Below are 20,353 nucleotides of genomic sequence, written 5' to 3' on the forward strand. Positions count from 1 at the left end.
ATTTTTCTTGTTTCCTTTTTGTAGAGATGGGGGTTTTGTCATGTTGCCCAGGCTGGTCTTGAACTCTTGGGCTCAAGGGATCAGCCCACCTCAACCTCCCAAAGTGCTGGGATTACAGGTGTGAGCCATTGTGCCTAGCCATCTTCTCTTTTTAAAAGCTACTAATGTTAGCCAGGTGTGGTGGCTCACGCCTGTAATCCCAACACTATGGGAGGCCTAGGCAGGTAGATTGCTTGAGCCCAGGAGTTTGAGAACAACCTGGGCAATATGGCAAAACCCTGTATCTACAAAATAAAAATTAAAAATGAAAAGAGAAGACATCTTATAGACATTTGTGTATGAACTACAATGCATCTAAAAGAATGCATAAGAAACTGCTTACAGTGGTTGCCTTTGGGAACTGGGGTCAGCAATGGGAGAGTTAACTTTTCACTGAATATCCTATTGTATCTTTTAAATTTTGCATTGTGCTATGCAAATGATAGTACATAAATAAATGATGTAATGAAACTTTACTAATAAAATGCCAATTGATTTCATAAAACTTTATAATCAAAAATTAGAATACCTTTAACAATAATTTTCAGTCTTGTTCATAGATTTTTTTTGTTTTTTGGAGGGGGAAGTCTGCAGAAACTGTTCAGTCCTATTCAAACAATTATTCAGTAATCATTAGGTGCTAGTGATACAAATATAGGAAGACATGAGACTAAAAGAGCTCACAATCTAGTAGACAGAATGAACATGTATTCAAATAGTCTCAATAGAAAAACTTACTTCTCAAAGCTTCTTTAATAGCAACTGAGTATAAACCCAGCATTACAGAGACTGCCTTCTGGGTTAAATCAGCAAAAATGACAGCCCAATAAGAAAAGGACAGGGAAGTGTGACCATGATTGAATGTAGGAACCAGGTGAAAGTAAGACCAGAGACCAATGTGAGTAGGCTAGGCTCTGGCCAAGTGACAGTGATGAAGAAAGAGCTGTAGCTTAATGATTAACGGCACTAGAAATATCCAGCATGATTCTGAATAGTTGACAGTATTATGTAATAAAGCAAGAAAAAAGCAGCAGGTATGAGTGATTAAGCAAATATTTTATATAGACTACTGATAAACCAAAAACATTCCCACACTCTGCTATTCTTTTAAAAAATAATAAGCTCTTATTTTAGCAATTACATAAGATATGACATTTTATGGTAGCTGGAGATGAGACACAATCAGTGGGTTTTGCAATAATGTTAGAAGTGAAGTGATGAAGCATTTAATATTATGTTGTTAATTTTTTTCATGTACATTGTGGTAAAATATTATTCCTACTACAGAGTAAAATATAAATAAGATAATGGTATTTTTCATTTTGATAACATCTTTTCATCTGGAGATCTTAAAGCATTTGCAAATGTCCATTAATCCCCAATATCCTGATCAGATACACTAAAGAAGTAAACTGGGGTACAGAGAAGGTGAACAGCTTAAGGTCAATTGATAAACCAATAACAGATTTGGATAAAGATATACATTCTGGTTCTTGCTCCAAGTTCTGAGTTATAAGTCATATTCCCATTATAAAATGTTTCTTCTCTTAAAAGAACTGCAAAAGTTGTTTATCTTTGATGTTAAATAACAAATGATTAAATAGAGTTCAATAAATAGAAAACAAATGTAAAAACCAAAGAAATAGAACTGGGATGATTTTGTATCATAAAGATTCTAGTCTCATTTGTTAGAACAGAATGAGAAAAAACATTATTAAATTCTAGGGTTGGGAGGGCCTATTTATTGTCTGTATTTTCCCAGACATTGTTCTATTTTTCTATGGACTAAGTTATTATGTCTAATACCTATTTTAGTCCTTATACAATCTTCCCTGCAATGCAGCTATTTTAATTAACAGAACAAATGTATTATTGAACATCAAGGAAATAACCAAAACCATAATTAGGCATGCAGTACAGTATATTATAAATAATTATGATTCTTACATGGGAACAGAATCCTCTACCTTTTATAGGGAACTGAAGATTATAATAAATCCACATAGTATCATAATGAACTTAATGATTATTTACTGTAAAAAAACATGAAAAAAGGAAAATGTAAGTGTTTAGCACTACATACAATCCACAGCACTTTTCAGAAACTTAACTTCTGTATTTTATTCTATTAAAAAGCTATTAATTCTTAATATTACTTTTGATTTATTGTAGAACAAGACTCATTAGTTCCAAGAATTTAGTAAGATTGAAACTCTTTTTTAAAAATTTAAATTATTACATGCTGAATTTTAATCAGTGAAATCAAACGTTTACTTCCTAAATGCCTTACCTGCGCATTGGCTTTCCTTCCATGCACCATGAAAAGTACCCTTCACCACACTCTAAAGCCGAACCTAAGACAACAGAAAAGCAGGAACTTAATAAAAGCTATTTCTGATCTTTACAGTAACAATCTTTATATAATCATTTCACTCATTTCGTCAGTTATCAAGAGTTTCATATCCTATTATACCACAGGCCTTCTGCAGATGCACAATAACTTAATCTAGTACATTTAAGATTACCATCCTTACTCTGCATGCTAAAACGATTAAAGTAAAGGTGAGGGAAAGTATGCTAAATAGTCCCGATTGTTAGGTCAGTCTTGCTTCTCTTCAAAAAGTGCTTGGAGATATTTAACTGTGATCTCGACATCAAGTATATTTACAGAGCAAGCACCAGATAACCCACAGCAGTACTAACCTGATAGATCACATAGGGTACACGCTGCTTTAACAACGAATCTGAAGATTGTTAACTTGTCCCGAAGTGACAGGAGGAGGAGGCGTCTGCATTTGCTTTTACAAACAACTCCGCTTCTGACAGCCCAGGGAGCTTGAACAGGGCAGGGAAAGTATGGCTCCAGACTAACACTCTTTACAAGCATTTCCTTCAGTCCCCGATACAATGTTCACTACCCACGAAGCAGGATTTCGCCAGGTCCCGAGGGTTAAATGGGGGCGCACAGTACTTTCTTCCCTGAATTCCAAACACTGTCTGGGGAAGCTGTCCAGGGTGCGGAACCCCAGCACCACCAGGCAGGACACAGCCCGGGGCCTCCTCTGGCTCCCAAGATAGGCTGTCAGCCAGCGAGAGCGCACTCTGGCGCTCCGCGAGGCCCGGCCCCAGCGCCCCAACAGTCTCTTCTCGGCGCCGACTGACAGGCGACCAACGAAGCACAGCCCTGACCCCCTGGGGCAGCTCAGCAACTTGGGACCACATATCTGCGAAGCGAGCCCTGGAGCACTGTCCGCTGTCCCCTGCTCTAAGGTGACTGGCTCACTTACCGGCTCTGACACTTTCTTCTCTGCCGCAGCCTCCTCCGTCTACTCCGCCCTCCACACCTCTCTGCCTCCTCCTCCACCGCCGCTAGCGCAGGCAGGATGCCGCTCTTAGAGCTATTTCCTTTCCCTTCACCGGCCCATATCCAGAAGCAGGAAGTAGTCCTATTCTTAAATCGTTCCCGCAGGAACCCACATAATCCGCCAAGGGGTTCCGGTGCGGCTCTGGTGCGGCTCCGGAAGTAGTCGTGCCCTTTGCTGGGGCATTCAGGTAACCTTAAAGGCTGTTTATCCTCGTGGGGGTTCCTTGTATCCCAAGAGTAACCATTTTTAGAGTTCAGTGCGGAACTGGCAGTATTTGAATACTGAAGCCTCCTCTTTTCTTCTTTGTTTTCGCCAGCAAATGCAGTAAAGGGTAGTCACAGAAAGCTAAGAATTTGTATTTCTTTTTAGTTGGTGGGTCTCCTTTTGGCACAATGTTCCTAATTGTGGATTGAATTATTGCATGCACACATGGGTTGACATGTATCTGTCAGGCCTCTACTATGTGTAAGGTGCAGAAGTTACATAGACAGACCAGAGATAGACCTTATCCTCCAGATTTCCCACGGTCGAACTTTCAGGACCCCAGGATTTTATCCAGGCTCTAAGGCTGTGTTAGTTTGCCCTTTCTACTTAGTATTCACCACCAGACACTTCACCAAACACATCTTCTGTGGATTCACTTTAATGTTAGGGAGGGAAGAGTATATTTTCTTAAAAAAATTTTTTTTTAGTAGCAAGCAGAGCCAAAAAAGTATATTTTTTAAGTTATCTTTTCCTCCAGATTTTCCCATAGCACACAGCCACCTGATTTTTACCGTATATTAATATTTAGAAAACAGGTGATACAAGTGTAAGGTGGGGATTACAATTTCAGGAATGTCAGAGAAAGACTGTTGCTGATTTCCTGATAAATATACTACACTAAGTATTAACCAGATTTTCTTTAGCTGTTCTTTATATAGAATCTACACAGGTGTGTCCAGTTGTTTCTGAGGGGAAAGGATACCTCTTGTTAATTAGCTTGTAGTGGAAAATGCATGGCCTTTAGATCCAGATGTAGTGGCCCAATGGATTCTTCTTGCCTGCTGCCCAGATACAGATGATTTATCAAGGTATAGAGATTGCAATGGAGAGTTTTACACAACATCGAGTGGAAAAATGGAAGAAGTTTTATTATTACTTAAATCAGGTATATTATTACTCAAATCGGCCTCCTGGAGCATTTGGGGGCTAGGTTTCTTTTCAAAGGTAGTCTGGGGAAAGGGGTAGGGGTGGCTAGGCAATGGGTGCTTGCTGCTCACTGGTTGGGGGTGCAGTCATAGGGGTATGGGAGATGGTCCTCCTGCCTACTGAGTCGTTTCTGGGTGGAGCCACAGGAACAGTTGGTGGGTCCAGGTGGAGCCATCAGTAGTCAAACATTCAAAAAACTTAAAAATATACCCGAAAAGGCCAATCCTAGATTCTACAATAGTGATGTTATCTGCAGGAGTAATTGGGGAAGTTGCATATCTTGTGACCTCTGGAATAATGGCTGGCAATCACTTATGTCTACACTTAACAGAATTCAGGCTCATCTGTCCCCCTTGTCTGGTGGTCTCTCATTAGCTTTACAAAGGCAATTGAGTTTTGGGGAAGGACTGTAATTATTTAAACTATTAAACTAAATGTCTCCCGAAGTTATCTTGGCTTAAGCCCAGGAATAATTAAGGACAGACTGAAAGCTAAAGGCAAGATGGGGTTTGGCTAGATCAGATCTCCTCCACTGCTATAATTTTCTCACTGATAGAATTTTCGCAAAGGGGGTTTCAGTTTGCAAAGGCGATTTCATGGATACACATAGGTACAAATCCTAGACCTGTAACTGACTAGCTTGGTGATCTTATTCAAAATTTTTACTGCATGTGTATATGTGATATATATAAATGGTATCAAAGCATATGTATTCTTTTGCAACTTCCATTTTCCACTCAACTTTCTGTTTATAAGATTTGTCCATGTTGATCAATGAAGGTCCAATTCAGTGATTCTCAAAGTGTGGTCCTGGACCAGCAGCGTCAACATCACTTGGAAAATGCTAACCCTTGAGCCCCATTACAGACCTATTGAATCAAAAACTGAAGGTGGGCCCCAGTAATCTGTGTTCTAACAAGTTCTCCAGGTGATTATAATGCATGGTAAAGTTTGAGGACTATGGCACTAATTTATTTATTTTCACTGCTTTATAGTATTCTATTATATGAATATGCCATAGATTTTTTAAAAAATTTTTTCTGCAGATGGATATTTTGACTATTTCCAGTTTTCTCCATTAAAAACAGTGCTACAATGTAAATTCTTGCATATACCTCCTTGTGTACACCTGTAGGTGTTTCTTTGGGGTGTGCAAGCAGAAGCAAAATTGCTGGGTTGTATACTATGCACAGCTTCAACTGTATTAGCACTAGTCAAATTGCTCTCTAAAATCATTATTCTATTTCAGTAATAATAATGCTAGCAAATATTTATGTAGCATGTTATAGTAACTCATCAATACTCACACTAGTCCTCTCGAGGTAGGATCTATTATCATCATTCCAGTTTCACAGATGGCACCAAGATGATATGTAAGTTGCCCAAAGTCACACAGCTAGTTATGAAGTAGAGCAAGAACTTGAAACCATACACGATGGCTCTAGAGTCTGTGCTATCAGCTACGGTGCTGTGTTGTCTCTCCATTACAAGTGTTTGAGGGTTTTTGTTGGTCTGTATTATCATCACAGTTGGTGTTTTCCAACTTTGTTTTTGCCAATTGGATGGGTATAAAATGGTAATTCACTGTGGTTTAAATGTTTATTTCTCTCATTACTGTTCAAACATTTTTCATACGTGAAAGTGGCATTCGGATTTCCCTTCTGTGAATTGCTTATTGTAAAAGATACCTTCAAAGTGACTCCTATTTTTTCCATAATATGAATTATACTATTTTTATAATTCATAGTATAGGTATGAAAATGTTACTATATGGTATGAAAATGTTACTAAAAATGCTGCTAACCAAAGACTGATTTTAAAACTCCTGTCCAGGATAAGAGCAGTCCCTCCTATTTTTGTATATCTGTGATTCACTTCCCAACCCACTGCAATCTGGTTTGTGCTTCTGCTACTCTGTTTCTTTTTGAAGTGGAGAAGTTCAGTATGAATCAACCCTTTTTATTTATGTCAAGACCTAGAGAACTCCATTTAGTAATGTGTTTATGGTAAACCTGGCATTTGCAGCAATTACAGTTTTTCTGCCACCTGAGTAAGACTATGCCCTTCGGGAGCCTGAATTTCTAGTAGAAAATACACATAAAATAGATTTTACTTAGATAGTGTGTGTGAAAGGAAGATATCTTGGGCCCCCGAAATCACTAAGCTAAAGGGAAAAGTCAAGCTGGGAATTGCTTAGGGCAAACCTGCCTCCCATTCTATTCAAAGTCACCCCTCTGCTTCACTGAGATAAATGCATATCTGATTGCCTCCTTTGGAGAGACTAATCAGAAACTTAAAAGAATGCAACAATTTGTCTCTTATCTACCTATGACCTGGAAGCCTTCTCCCTGCTTTGAGTTGTCCCACCTTTCCAGACGGAACCAAAGTTCATCTTACATATGTTGATTGATGTTTCATGTCTCCCTAAAATGTGTAAAACCAAACTGTGGTCTGATCACCTTGGGCACATGTCGTCAGGAGCTCCTGAGGCTGTGTCACAGGTGCATCCTCAACCTTGGCAAAATAAACTTTCTAAATTAACTGAGACCTGTCTCAGATATTCGGGGTTCACAGGTGTGAGGTAGTGACAACAGCCAAATAATTCTTTTCAGGGGTTGCTGAGCTTACCTTATAGTTTTTCAATCAAAAATTATATCTTGCTTCCAATGTATAAAATACAGTGGTTGGACCTAAAGTTTAGTTGTAGGCGAGACCCACAGGGCCCATTGTTTGTGGAATTTTCATTCTTCTTCTTTTTTTTTTTAAGCAGGGTCTCAATCTGTTACCCAGGCTGTAGTGCAGTAGTGCAATCACAGCTCACTGTTGCCTCTGCTTCCTGGGCTCAAGTGATCCTCTCCCCTTGTTACAGTAGGTGGCTAGCCAGGCATGCGCGAGGCAGGAGAGGGCTTCTCCCGCACCTCACCAGGAATGTCAGGCGACCATCGGGTGATGGTCAGGCAGTTGTCACGCTGCCTGTCTAATATAATAATTGGTTGCAAACAGCACCAGGGAAAGGCAGTTTCCCAGTAGATAAAAACACCTGAAACTGGTGGCAGCTTCTCAATAAGATCTCAGGAATTGGGTGAGTGGGCTCCAGCATGTGCATTAAAGGGCAATGGCAGAGTTTAGCTGGTATATGACCTTCCAGGGGCATTCCACCAGAATGGGAAGAACGCCTCAAGTGAGCATGTGTACAACTCCAGTAAACACACTCTGCATGCTCCCCTCCCAGGCACTAGCAGGCCATTGCACATGCGGACAACCCACCCCAAGGGAAGAGTCAGGGCAGAAGGGTTGCAAGACCCCAGAAATATGCCAGCATATAAAATGCTAAGTCAGAAGGTCAAACTTCACACTTGTTTTCAAGTTGCCTGCTTGGACCTGTTCCAAGTGTACTTTCCTTCCTTTGACTCCTGCTCTAAAACTTGCCACGGTCTCTTCTGCCTCATGCCCCTCAGTCAAATTCTTTCTTCTGAGGAGGCAAGAATTGAGGTTGCTGCAGACCCATATGGATTCACCACCGGTAACAACCTCAGCCTCTTCAGTAGCTGGGACCACAGGAGTGTTCCACCATGCCCAGCTATTTTGTTTGTTTGTTTGTTTTGTAGAGACGAGGTCTCACTATGTAGCCCAGGCTGGTCTTGAACTCTTGGGCTCAAGTGATCCTCTAACCTTGATCTCCCAAAGTGCTGGGATTAGAGACATAAGCCACCACACCCAGCGAATTTTTATTCTTGAGGAGACAGTATAAAATTGAACCATGAATTATATAATTAGTTGTTCAATTACGATTGCGGTAATTGAAAGTGATCTACTGGGTGCTAAGAAAACATCTAGTAGGGTGGCTCATGCCTGTAATCCCAGCTCTTTGGGAGACCCAGGCAGAAGTATTGCTTGAGCCCAGAAGTTTGAAACCAGCTTGGGCAACATAGGCAGACTTTGTCTCTACAAACAAATTAAAAATTAGCTGGGCGTGGTGTCACACGCCTCTAGTCACAGCTACTCGGGAGGCTAAGGTGGGAGGATCACTTGAGCTCAGGAGGTTGAAGCTGCAGTGAGCTGTGATTGTGCCATTACACTTCAGCCTGGGCAACAGAGTAAGGCCCTGTCTAAAAGAAAAAAAAAAAAAGAAAACATCTAGTAGGGTGCCCAGATATGGTCTAGAGGGTAACAGAAAGTGTGGTGTGCAGCCTTTAAGATGGCCCTAAGTCTTCTATGCCTCTTGGTGTTCATGCCCTCATGTAATCCCCTCCTTTGAGTGTGGGCTGAACCTAGTGACTAACAAATGGAATATATCAAAAGTCATGGAATTGTACTTCTAAGATTAGGTTATAAAAGGACTGTGGCTTCTGTCTCAGATGTCATCTCTCCCTAGCTTTCTCTGAGGGAAGTAAGCTACCATATTGTGAGCTGCCCTGTGAGAAGCCTTGTATGGCAAGGAACTGAGAGAGGCTTCTGGCCATCAGAGAGGAGCTGAAGGTCTCAGTCCGATAGCCCATGAAGAGCTGAATCCTGCCATTAGCAACATGAGTGAGCTTGGAAGTGAATCTTTTCCCAGTTGAGCCTCTAGATAAAACTTCAGACTTTGCTGACAACTTGACTAAAACCTCATGAGTTGAAAGGGAAGGAGGAATGTTCCAGGGAAAGACACTAAAGCCAGAGAGGCAAGGACAGGTTGGCCAGGGTGCACTGGGGAGAGTGACATGACACAAAGCTGGTGAAATTAGAAAGTATTTTGGAAAGTTCAGGAACAGAGCAGGAAGAATGTGCACAAGTAAGACAATGACAAAGCATTTTCCTAGTTTTCTTGATGCTGCTATAGAATTCTAGGGTGCTTACAGGGTGGTACAGCAGAGAGCACTATGATGGGAGCTAGAAGACCGGGGTCCCAGTGCTAATCTTGTAATCTGAAGCCATCACTTGGTCATTCTTGTTCTCAGTTTTCTCATCTATAAGATGGAATCTAAATCCTTTACAATTTCTCAGTCTAGAGTTATTAGTTATGTGAAACCTATATGGGGAAAACTATAAAACATTCCTGAAATAAGCAAAAGTAGATTTGAGCAGATAGAAAGTCATTCCACATTATTGGATAAGTTGACTCAATTTCATAAAGATAACAGTGCCCCATAAAGTAATTTATAAATTTAATGCAATCCAGTGTCTTTGTTTGTTTGTGCTTCTGTAGCAAAATACCTTAGACTGGGTAATTTACAAAGAACATAATTTATTTTCCCATAGTTCTGGAGGCTGGGAGGCCCCAGATCAAGGCACCAGCATTGTCAGTGTCTGACAAGGGCTGCTGTCTGCTTCCAAGATGTTGTCCTGCTGCTACCTCCTCTGGAGGGGATGAGTGCTGTTTCCACACATGGCAGAAAGGCAAGAGAATGTTCCTTCAAACCTGAGCCATAAGGGAGCTAATCCCATTCGTGAGTGTGGAGCCCTCATGGCTTAATCACCTCCCAAAAGCCGTATGTCTTAATAATGTCACATTTAGGATTACATTTCAACATGAAATTTGGAGAGGACACCATCCATAAGTCAAACCATAGCACCAAATAAAATCAACATCAGAGTTTTTACAGAACTAGATAAGTTGATTGTAAATATGGAAGAAAAGACAAATAAGAATAACCAGAAATACTCTTACTCTAAAAATAGAAATAGCTGAGAGAAGGGTTGACCCTAAGAGATATTATTAAAACATGTTCTAAAACCTCTATAATTAAAACTGTGGTTTGGGCATATAAACAGATAAATGCAGCAGGGTAAGAAATCCAGAAATAGACCTTAGAACATATGGAAATTTAGTATGTGATCTCAAATCAGTGGGGCAATAGGCACTGTTTAATAAATGATGCTGATACAACTATGGAATCATAAGAAATTGGATTTATTTCCTTATATAATGAGTTAGACTTCACTGCAGTCTCAACAAAGTCCTCTGAAGACCCTATGGGAAGATCTGAGCCTGGTATGGTCCTTTGTATTTGTCACAAGTTGGAGTTAGAAGGCTGGTTCTTTATACCCCACATCAATCAAATGTACTTGAAAGCTTAAGGTAATAATGAAAGCGTAAAAATAATATAAGAAAATATGGGTGAATTTCCTTATTAAAAGTGGAGAGGCTGGGCATGGTGGCTCATGCCTGTAATCCCAGCAATTTGGAAGGTCAAGGTGGGCTGATCACTTGAGGTCAGCAGTTCAAGACCAGACTGGCCAGCATGGTGAAACCCTGTCTCTACTAAAATTGCAAAAATTAGCTGGGCGTGGTGGCGGGCACCTGTAATCCTAGCTACTTGGAAGGCTGAGGCAAGAGAATCTCTTGAACCTGGGAGGTGGATGTTGTGGTGAGCTGAGATCGCACCACTGCACTTCAGCCTGGGTGATAGAGCAAGGCTTTGTCTTAAAAAAAAAAAAAAAAAAAAAAAAAAAAGGAGAAACACTTCCCTGAATATGACTCAAAATCTAGAAGCAAAAAGATTGATCAATTTGACTGCATAAAAAAATTTCCATGGGACAAAGATAAATGAAGTAAAAAAAAATGACAATTAGGAAAAACACATTTGCCATATATTAATATATCATAAAGCGTTCATAATGTAATATATAAATGACTCCTAAAAATAGAGAGAAAACAAATAACATAAATGGGCAAAATATATGAACAGCCAGTTTACAGAAAAATAAAATGCCCTTAATCATTTAAATATATTATGAATATATCATGAGCAATCTTGCTCATAATAAGATAAATGCAAATTGTATCTATTTTGAGACCCATTTACCACCTATAAAGTAGGCAAAAATCTGAAATGGCACAACCTGTTTTTCTGACACAACTGTGGGGAAGAATGCGCTCATTTGTGACCAGTGTGTGCAAAATGATAAAACTTCTATGGAGGGGGATTTGGCAAGATCTAGCAAAATGACATTTGCATTGACCTTTTTCCATTATCCTGAGGAAACACTTGCAAAAATAAAATAAGTTATGCACAAGGTTATTCACTGCAGGATACTTTGTAATAACAAAAATTAGAAAGAATCTAAAAGACTCTCATTAGGGGGCTGATTAAATAAACTATGGGATATCCACATAATGAGGTCTATGTGATTATAAAAAGAAATGACAAAGGGCTGGGTGGGGTGGCTCATGCCTGTAATTCCAGCACTTTGGGAGGCCGAGGTGGGCGGATCACCTGAGGTCAGGAGTTTGAGACCAGCCTGGCCAATATGGTGAAACCCCATCTCTACTAAAAATACAAAAATTAGCAATGCATGGTCGTGGGCACCTGTAATCCCAGCTACTTGGGAGGCTGAGGCAGGAGAATTGCTTGAACCTGGGAGGCGGAGGTTGCAGTGAGCTGAGATCACGCCACTGCTCTCCAGCCTGGGTGACACAGTGAGACTTGGTCTCAAAACAAAATTAAAAACAAAACAAAACAAGGAGGATATATATATATATTTTTTGAGACGGAATCTTGCTCTGTTGTCCAGGCTGGAGTGCAGTAGCACAATCTCAGCTCATTGCAACCTCCACCACCCAGGTTCAAGCAATTCTCCTACCTCAACCTCCTGAGTAGCTGGGATTACAGGCGCATGCCACCACGCCAGCTAATTTTTGTATTTTTAGTAGAGATAGAGTTTCACCATATTGGTCAGGCTGGTCTCGAACTCCTGACCTTATGATCCGACCGCCTCGGTCTCCCAAAGTGCTGGGATTACAGGCGTGAGCTACTGCGCCCGGCCGGAAGATCTCTTAATGGCATGCTCTTCAGGCATATTGTTAAGTAATGAAAACCAAGTGAACAGTGTTTATAGCATGCTAACTTTGATTAAGAGATGGGTGGAAATATAGTGTGAGTGTATGTAAGTGTATATGTATTTATAGTTTAAAATTTTACATATATATAAAAATTGAAAGATAAATGGAGAATTAATAAAAATGGTTACCTACAGGGGAAAGGAGAGACCAGGGTAGAAAGGTTAGGGATGGCAGCCAGATTTTGAAGTATTAGGCTTTATATTTTTATTTATTAAATGTCCTTAATAATTAAAAAATTCACTTAAGCAAAATCTATTTTTATTTATTTAATTTTTTTAAAGACAGAGTCTCACTCTATCACCCAGGCTACAGTGCAGTGGTGCAAACACGGCGCACTGCAGCCTCAACCTCCTGGGCTCAAGGAATTCTCCTGCCTCAGCCCCACAAATAGTTGGGACTACAGGCACATGCCACCACACCTGGCTAATTTTTTTTTTTTTTTTTTTTCTATAGAGACAGAGTTTCACCATGGTACCCAGGCTGGTCTCGATCTCCTGAGCTCAAGCGATCCACTTGCCTAGGCTCCCAAAGTGCTGGGATTACAGGTATGAGCCCCCATGCCCGGCCCTCTATTTTTATTTAAATAAAATTTTATTATTTACTTAATATTTATTTTTATTTTAATAAAAGGCATTTATTTTCATATCTTTAAAATTTTTAAAGAAAATTTAATCAAAAGAGAAAAAAGCCATCCCTAAATATTGAAGAATAAATGGACCTAACTATGTCAAGTTGGTGGCACACAGTTAATGCTGTAATGTACCACCCAGACATCCTTCAGGAATGAGGGACACAATCCACCGGATGCTAGAAGTGCTGTTGACAGAGAGAGCTTTGCTGTCAATCCTTTTTGGGAGGCACTTTGACTGAAAAAGAGTGGCCTGACCAAGGTCTCACTCACTCTCTGGGACAGCCTGCATTCAATCACTGGTCAATGCTGGGATGTAAAGGCACAGCTCTGTTGCCCCTACTTGGGATAACTCTGAAGGATCATCCCAGCATCAGAGCTTCCCAGTGGGGCTGCAGAGGCCTTTGTTGAAACTACAGTACAGCCCAACTTCTCCCTCTGCCCTGCTTCTGTCCCTTTCTTTTCACAAGTATTGGTCCCAAAAGCACTCTCTAATAAATTACATACTAAACTCCATCTCAGAATATGCTTTCTGAGGAGTCCATCTGCAACAGTTAGTGTCAGGAGTGGTTCAAGAAAGCAGTCACTATAATGGGATTTTGGTATTGAACCACCTGCTTCCAGGCTAGCAATGAGAATAGCAACACATGTGGTAGAAAGAAGCACAGACAGTCCTTGGCACAATTGAAGTGCAATTGTTCAAACTTCACTGCTGCTGAACTGTATCTTCTGGTGGATGGAAACACTCTAGTAGGTTCAGTGGATCAGATGTTTGAGATATATGGGGGAAATATCTGTGGGCTGATGTTAAGCTTATTTGATATTTTGAAGAAATGTAATGAAAGATTGAAAGTGATTAATTTGACAATTAAAAAACTAAGCATGAAAGCCAAAGGGCCTCCTCATTAGGAAATAAAGAGGCTCTCATCTGCAACTGGAAAGCAGGAAAAGCTGAGGGCTAGGTCCAGGACTTAATTGTAAGAGTTGCAGGACCTCAAGGAAGATTAAGTTCTTACTACTGGCAAGTTGGCTCTGCCTAGAACAGGGTGCTAGTTGGGAAAGAGTGGGATCTTGACACATGGGATGGGGACATCTATGTTCATGCACCCCCAAATCTTTAATTCCCGAATTTCCCTGAACCCTCTGAGCCTAGAGAAGTGGCCCTCTCCTCCCTAGGGCTAGTGTTCCTTCCTTGCTTGAAGATGTTGAAAAGGCCTCCCCACAGCGGGATATGAGCCCTTTCAAGATCAGCCCCACTTTCCTGCCTTGCCACTAAGCCAATAACCAGATTAAGTTACAACATAACCCGGCTAGGGACATGCTTGACCCGTAATGGAGGAAAAGGACTGCATTAGTTTGTAGGGCAGCTGTGCTAAGTGGCTTTAACAACTGAAATCTATTTTCTTGCAGTTCTGGAGGCTAGAAGTCTGAGATCAAAGTGTCAGCATTGTCAGACCATCACTGTTACATAAGTACTTTCCCTTCTCTCACACCTGTGGTTGCGTGGGCTTTCCTTGTGACCAACTCAAAGAGTGGGAAAAAGCTTGAGCTTGTTTCATGACTGGGTTGGATCAGGACACTGGTGCAAGCCATAAAATGGACAGTAGCTGCACTGCAGAGGTGAGAGGAAATTCTCCAAATGGGCAAGAACATTGGGAAACCTACCTTTGTGTGGAAAGAAAAATGGTTCAAGGTTAGCATTTACATAGACACACAAACTGCAATGAATGGCTTCGCTGGAAGGTGAAATATTTGGGGACGGGGAAAAGGAGACCTGAGGTAGAGGCATGTGAGTGGATGTATAAAAATGGGCACAGAGATCGGGCACGGTGATTCACACCTGTAATCCCAGCACTTTGGGAGGCTGAGGTGGGTGGATCACCTGAGGTCAGGAGTTCGAGACCAGCCTGGCCAACACGGTGAAACCGTGCCTCTTCTAAAAATACAAAAAAATTAGCCGGGTGTGGTGGCAGGCGCCTGTAGTCCCAGCTACTCGGGAGGCTGAGGCAGGAGAATGGCGTGAACCCAGGAGGTGGAGCTTGCAGTGACCCGAGATCGTGCCATTGCACTCCAGCCTGGGCGACAGAGCAACACTCTGTCTCAAAAAAAAAAAAAAAAAAAAAAATTAGCTGGGTGTAGTGGTATGCACCTGTAACCCCAGCTACTTGGGAGGCTGAGGCATGAGAATCGCTTGAACCCAGGAGGCGGAGGTTGCAGGTAGCCAAGATCATGCTACTGTACTCTAGCCTGGACAACAGAACGAGACTTCATCTCAAAAAAATAAAATAAGAAGAATGGACACAGAGGGGCATGGTGGTTCATGCTTGTAATCCCAGTGCTTTGGGAGGCCAGGTTGGGAGGATCACTTGAGGCCAGGAATTCCAGACAAGCCTGGGCAACATAGCAAGATCCTGTCTCTAAAAGAAATTAAAAAATTAACCAAGCATGGTGGTGGTGCATGTCTGTCGTCCTAACGACTTCAGGAAGCTGAAGTGGGAAGATCACATGAGCCCAGAAGTTCAAGGTTATAGTGAGCTGTGATTGCACCACTGCATTTCAGCCTCGGCAAGAAAGTGAGACCCTATCTCAAAAAAAATAAAAAATAAAAAAAAAAAAGGACACAGAATGACAGCCAGCAGACTGCCAGCAATAAAGATCAGTGCAGAGCCCCTGACATCATGGCACTTACCCCCTACCTTCCTCCTTCCTCCTTCTCCTTCTTCCTTGGCTTCTGTGTTGCCACATTCACCTAAAGCTGTTTATTCTCTAATGATTTTTCCCTATCTTCCTTTGCCTTCTCCCTAAATGTAGTTGTTCCCCAAGGCTCTGCCTTTAGCCCTCTTTTCTTCTCCTTATAAACACTCACCTTGGATGGCTTTGGAGCCCATCCTCTTTGAAGGTTTTAGCTACCCTCTATATGATGATACTCTGAAATCTATTTTTATATCTCAGTCTTATCTGCTGAACTTTGAATTCAAATATATGTTGGCTGGAGGTACATTGATACTTCTACCTCTAGTTGTCTAAGCCTGCATTCATCATCCTGATTTTAACCCTGATCTTCAAAATCTTCTAATTAGAAAATCATAGGCTACCTAGTCACCCAAGATAGAAGCCAGAGAGCCACTCTTGGCTTCTCTCTGTGCCTGCTGTCTCATCCCCCTCCAAGATCATGTTGCTATCTGATCTCTTCCAATCCAGGTAACCACATTTCTTGCCTCTGCCCCAACCATACACTTTTCTGCTATTTCAAACACTTAGGTGTTCACCAGTGTACTTTGTAACTTACTTTGTGCCTTCATGCCCTTTTATGTTTCTTTTGAATGCCATTACCGCTCCTTTGCCTGTTGAATTTCTAGTTATCTTTGATTTTTAATTTTCACTCTATCTTATATTATTTATTATTGTGAGCTTTGAATCATAAAATGATGATTTTTAAGTCACTAACAAAAATTAAAATTTTTAATTTAATTCTAATTTTTAAATTTTTATTTATTTATTTATTATACTCTAAGTTCTAGGGTACATGTGCACAATGTGCAGGTTTGTTACATAGGCATGTGCCATGTTGGTTTGCTGCACCCATTAACTTGGCATTTACATTAGGTATTTCTCCTAATGCTATCCCTCCCCCATCTCCCGACCCCACAACAGGCCCTGGTGTGTGGTGTACCCTGCCCTGTGTCCAAGTGTTCTTATTGTTCAATTCCCAACCATGAGTGAGAACATGTGGTGTTTGGTTTTCTGTCCTTGTTATAGTTTGCTGAGAATGATGGTTTCCAGCTTCATCCGTGTCCCTACAAAGGATATGAACTCATCCTTTTTTATGGCTGCATAGTATTCCATGGTATATATGTGCCACATTTTCTTAATTCAGTCTATCATTGATGGACATTTGGGTTGGTTCCAAGTCTTTACTATTGTGAATAATGCCGCAATAAACATACATGTACATGTGTCTTTATAGTAGCATGATTTATAATCCTGTGGGTGTATACCCAGTAATGGGATCCCTGGGTCAAATGGTATTTCTAGTTCTAGATCCTTGAGGAATCGCCACACTGTCTTCCATGATGGTTGAACTAGTTTAAACTCCCATCAACAGTGTAAAAGTGTTCCAATTTCTCCACATCCTCTCCAGCATCTGTTGTTTCCTTACTTTTTAATGATCGCCATTCTAACTGGTGTGAGATGGTATCTCATTGTGAGTTTGATTTGCATTTCTCTGATGACCAGTGATGATGAGCATTTTTCATGTGTCTGTTGGCTGCAGAAATGTCTTCTTTTGAAAAGTGTCTGCTCATATCCTTTGCCCACTTTTTGATGGGGTTGATTTTTTCTTGTAAATTTGTTTAAGTTCTTTGTAGATTCTGGATATTATCCCTTTGTCAGATGGGTAGATTGCAAAAATTTTCTCCCATCCTGTAGGTTGCCTGTTCACTCTGATGGTAGTTTCTTTTGCTGTGCAGAAGCTCTTTAGTTTAATTAGATCCTGTTTGTCTATTTTGGCTTTTGTTGCCATTACTTTTGGTGTTTTAGTCATGAAGTCCTTACCCATGCCTGTGTCCTGAACGGTGTTGCCTAGGTATTCTTCTCGGGTTTTTGTGGTTTTAGGTCTAACATTTAAGTCTTAAATCCATCTTGAATTAATTTTTGTAGTAAGGAAGGGATCCAGTTTCAGCTTTCTACATATGGCTAGCCAGTTTTCCCAGCACCATTTATTAAATAGGGAATCGTTTCCCCATTTCTTGTTTTTGTCCGGTTGGCTAAAGATCAGATGATTGTAGATATGTGGCATTATTTCTGATGCCTCTGTTCTGTTCCATTGGTCTATATCTCTGTTTTGGTACCAGTACCATGCTGTTTTGATTACTGTAGCCTTGTAGAATAGTTTGAAGTCAGGTAGTGTGATGCCTCCAGCTTTGTTCTTTTGGCTTAGGACTGTCTTGGCAATGCAAGCTCTTTTTTGATTCCATATGAACTTTAAAGTAGTTTTTTCCAATTCTGTGAAGAAAGTCATTGGTAACTTGATGGGGATGGCATTGAATCTATAAATTACCTTGGGCAGTATGGCCATTTTCACAATATTGATTCTTCCTATCCATGAGCATAGAATGTTCTTCCATTTGTTTGTGTCCTCTTTTATTTTGTTGAGCAGTAGTTTGTAGTTCTCCTTGAAGAGGTCCTTCACATTCCTTGTAAGTTAGATTCCTAGGCATTTTATTCTCTTTGTAGGAATTGTGAATGGGAAGTCACACATGATTTGGCTCTCTGTTTGTCTGTTATTGATGTATAGGAATGCTTGTGATTTTTACACATTGATTTTGTATCCTGAGACTTTGCTGAAGTTGCTTATCAGCTTAAGAAGATTTTGGGCTGAGATGGGGTTTTCTAAATATACAATCATGTCTTCTGCAAACAGGGACAATTTGACTTCCTCTTTTCCTAATTGAATACCCTTTAGTTCTTTCTCTTGCCTGATTGCCCTGGTCAGAACTTCCAACACTATGTGGAATAGGAGTGGTGACAGAGGGCGTCCCTGTCTTATGCCAGTTTTCAAAGGGAATGCTTCTAGTTTTTGCCCATTCAGTATGATATTGGCTGTGGGTTTGTCATAAATAGCTCTTATTATTTTGAGATGCATCCCATCAATACCTAGTTTATTGAGAGTTTTTAGCATGAAGGGTTGTTGAATTTTGTCAAAGGCCTTTTCTGCATCTATTGAGATAATCATGTGGTTTTTGTCTTTGGTTCTGTTTATGTGTTGGATTACGTTTATTGATTTGTGTGTGTGGAACCAGCCTCGCATCCCGGGGATGAAGCCAACTTGATCTTGGTGGATAAGCTTTTTGATGTGCTGCTGGATTCAGTTTGCCAGTATTTTATTGAGGATTTTTGCTTTGATGTTCATCAGGGATATTGGTCTAAAACTCTCTTTTTTTGTTGTGTCTGTGCCAGGCTTTGGTATCAGGATGATGCTGGCCTCATAAAATGAGTTAGGGAGGATTCTCTCTTTTTCTATTGATTGGAATAGTTTCAGAAGGAATGGTACCAGTTCCTCTTTGTACCTCTGGTAGAATTCAGCTGTGAATCCATGTGGTCCTGGACTTTTTTTGGTTGGTAGGCTATTAATTATTGCCACAATTTCAGATCCTGTTATTGATCTATTCAGTGATTCAACTTCCTCCTGGTTTAGTGTAGGGAGGGTGTATGTGTCCAGGAATTTATCCATTTCTTCTAGATTTTCTAGTTTATTTGTGTAGTGGTGTTTATAGTATTCTCTGATGGTAGTTTGTATTTCTGTGGGATTGGTGGTGATATCCTTTTTATCATTTTTTATTGCATCTATTTGATTGTTCTCTCTTTTCTTCTTTATTAGTCTTGCTATCAGTCTATCAATTTTGTTGATCTTTTAAAAAAAACCAGCTCCTGGATTCATTGATTTTTTTGAAGGGTTTTTTGTGTCTCTATCTTCTTCAGTTCTGCTCTGACCTTAGTTATTTCTTGCCTTCTACTAGTTTTGGAATGTGTTTGCTCTTGCTTCTCTAGTTCTTTTAATTTTGATGTTAGGGTGTTGATTTTAGATCATTCCTGCTTTCTCTTGTGGGCATTTAGTGCTATAAATTTCCCTCTACACACTGCTTTAAATGTGTCCTGGAGATTCTGGTACATTGTATCTTTGTTCTCATTGGTTTCAAAGAACATATTTATTTCTGCCTTCATTTCGTTATTTACCCAGTAGTCATTCAGGAGCAGGTTGTTCAGTTTCCATGTAGTTGTGTGGTTTTGAGTGACTCTTAATCCTGCGTTCGAATTTAATTGCGCTGTGGTCTGAGAGACAGTTTGTTGTGATTTCTGTTCTTTTACATTTGCTGAGGAGTGCTTTACTTCCAACTATGTGGTCAATTTTGGAATAAGTGCAATGTGGTGCTGAGAAGAATGTATATTCTGTTGATTTGGGGTGGAGAGTTCTGTAGATGTCTATTAGGTCCAATTGGTGCAGAGCTGAGTTCAAGTCCTGGATATCCTTGTGTCTAACCTTCTGTCATGTTGATATGTCTAATATTGACAGTGGGGTGTTAAAGTCTCCCATTATTATTGTGTGGGAGTCTAAGTCTCTTTGTAGGTCTCTAAAGACTTGCTTTATGAATCTGGGTGCTTCTGTATTGGATGCATATATGTATATAGAATAGTTAGCTCTTCTTGTTGAATTGATCCCTTTACCATTATGTAATGGCCTTGTCTCTTTTGATCTTTGTTGGTTTTAAGTCTGTTTTATCAGAGGCTAGAATTGCAACGCCTGCT

The 20,353-nt window shown here is 40.4% G+C and overlaps 2 protein-coding genes across 10 annotated transcripts in view; one reads left to right on the forward strand and one right to left on the reverse strand.

The window, feature by feature from the left end:
- KLHL20 (kelch like family member 20) overlaps positions 1-11,636 on the reverse strand; it is a 79,151-nt gene extending 67,515 nt beyond the window's left edge. The window contains 3 exon segments of one of the 3 annotated variants that reach the window (NM_001134070.2): positions 2,330-2,393; positions 2,743-2,874; positions 3,327-3,429. In NM_001134070.2, coding sequence (NP_001127542.1) covers positions 2,330-2,352 — 23 coding nt within the window. In that variant the 5' untranslated portion in view covers positions 2,353-2,393; positions 2,743-2,874; positions 3,327-3,429. 3 annotated transcript variants of the gene reach the window in all.
- ANKRD45 (ankyrin repeat domain 45) overlaps positions 3,180-20,353 on the forward strand; it is a 109,239-nt gene continuing 92,065 nt past the window's right edge. For 3 of the 7 annotated variants that reach the window (XR_008511391.2, XM_054525130.2, XM_054525132.2), the window contains exons 1-3: positions 3,511-3,591; positions 12,874-12,965; positions 14,459-14,668. The gene's annotated coding sequence lies outside the window, so the exon portion shown is untranslated. Of the gene's footprint in view, positions 3,310-3,510; positions 3,592-12,873; positions 12,966-14,458; positions 14,669-20,353 lie in introns of those variants that run through there. The other 4 variants (XM_054525124.2, XM_063716955.1, XM_054525106.1 and 1 more) reach the window with 3 other exon arrangements.

This window comes from Pongo abelii, chromosome 1, assembly GCF_028885655.2.
Source record: "Pongo abelii isolate AG06213 chromosome 1, NHGRI_mPonAbe1-v2.0_pri, whole genome shotgun sequence".
Taxonomy (NCBI): Eukaryota; Metazoa; Chordata; class Mammalia; order Primates; family Hominidae; genus Pongo; species Pongo abelii.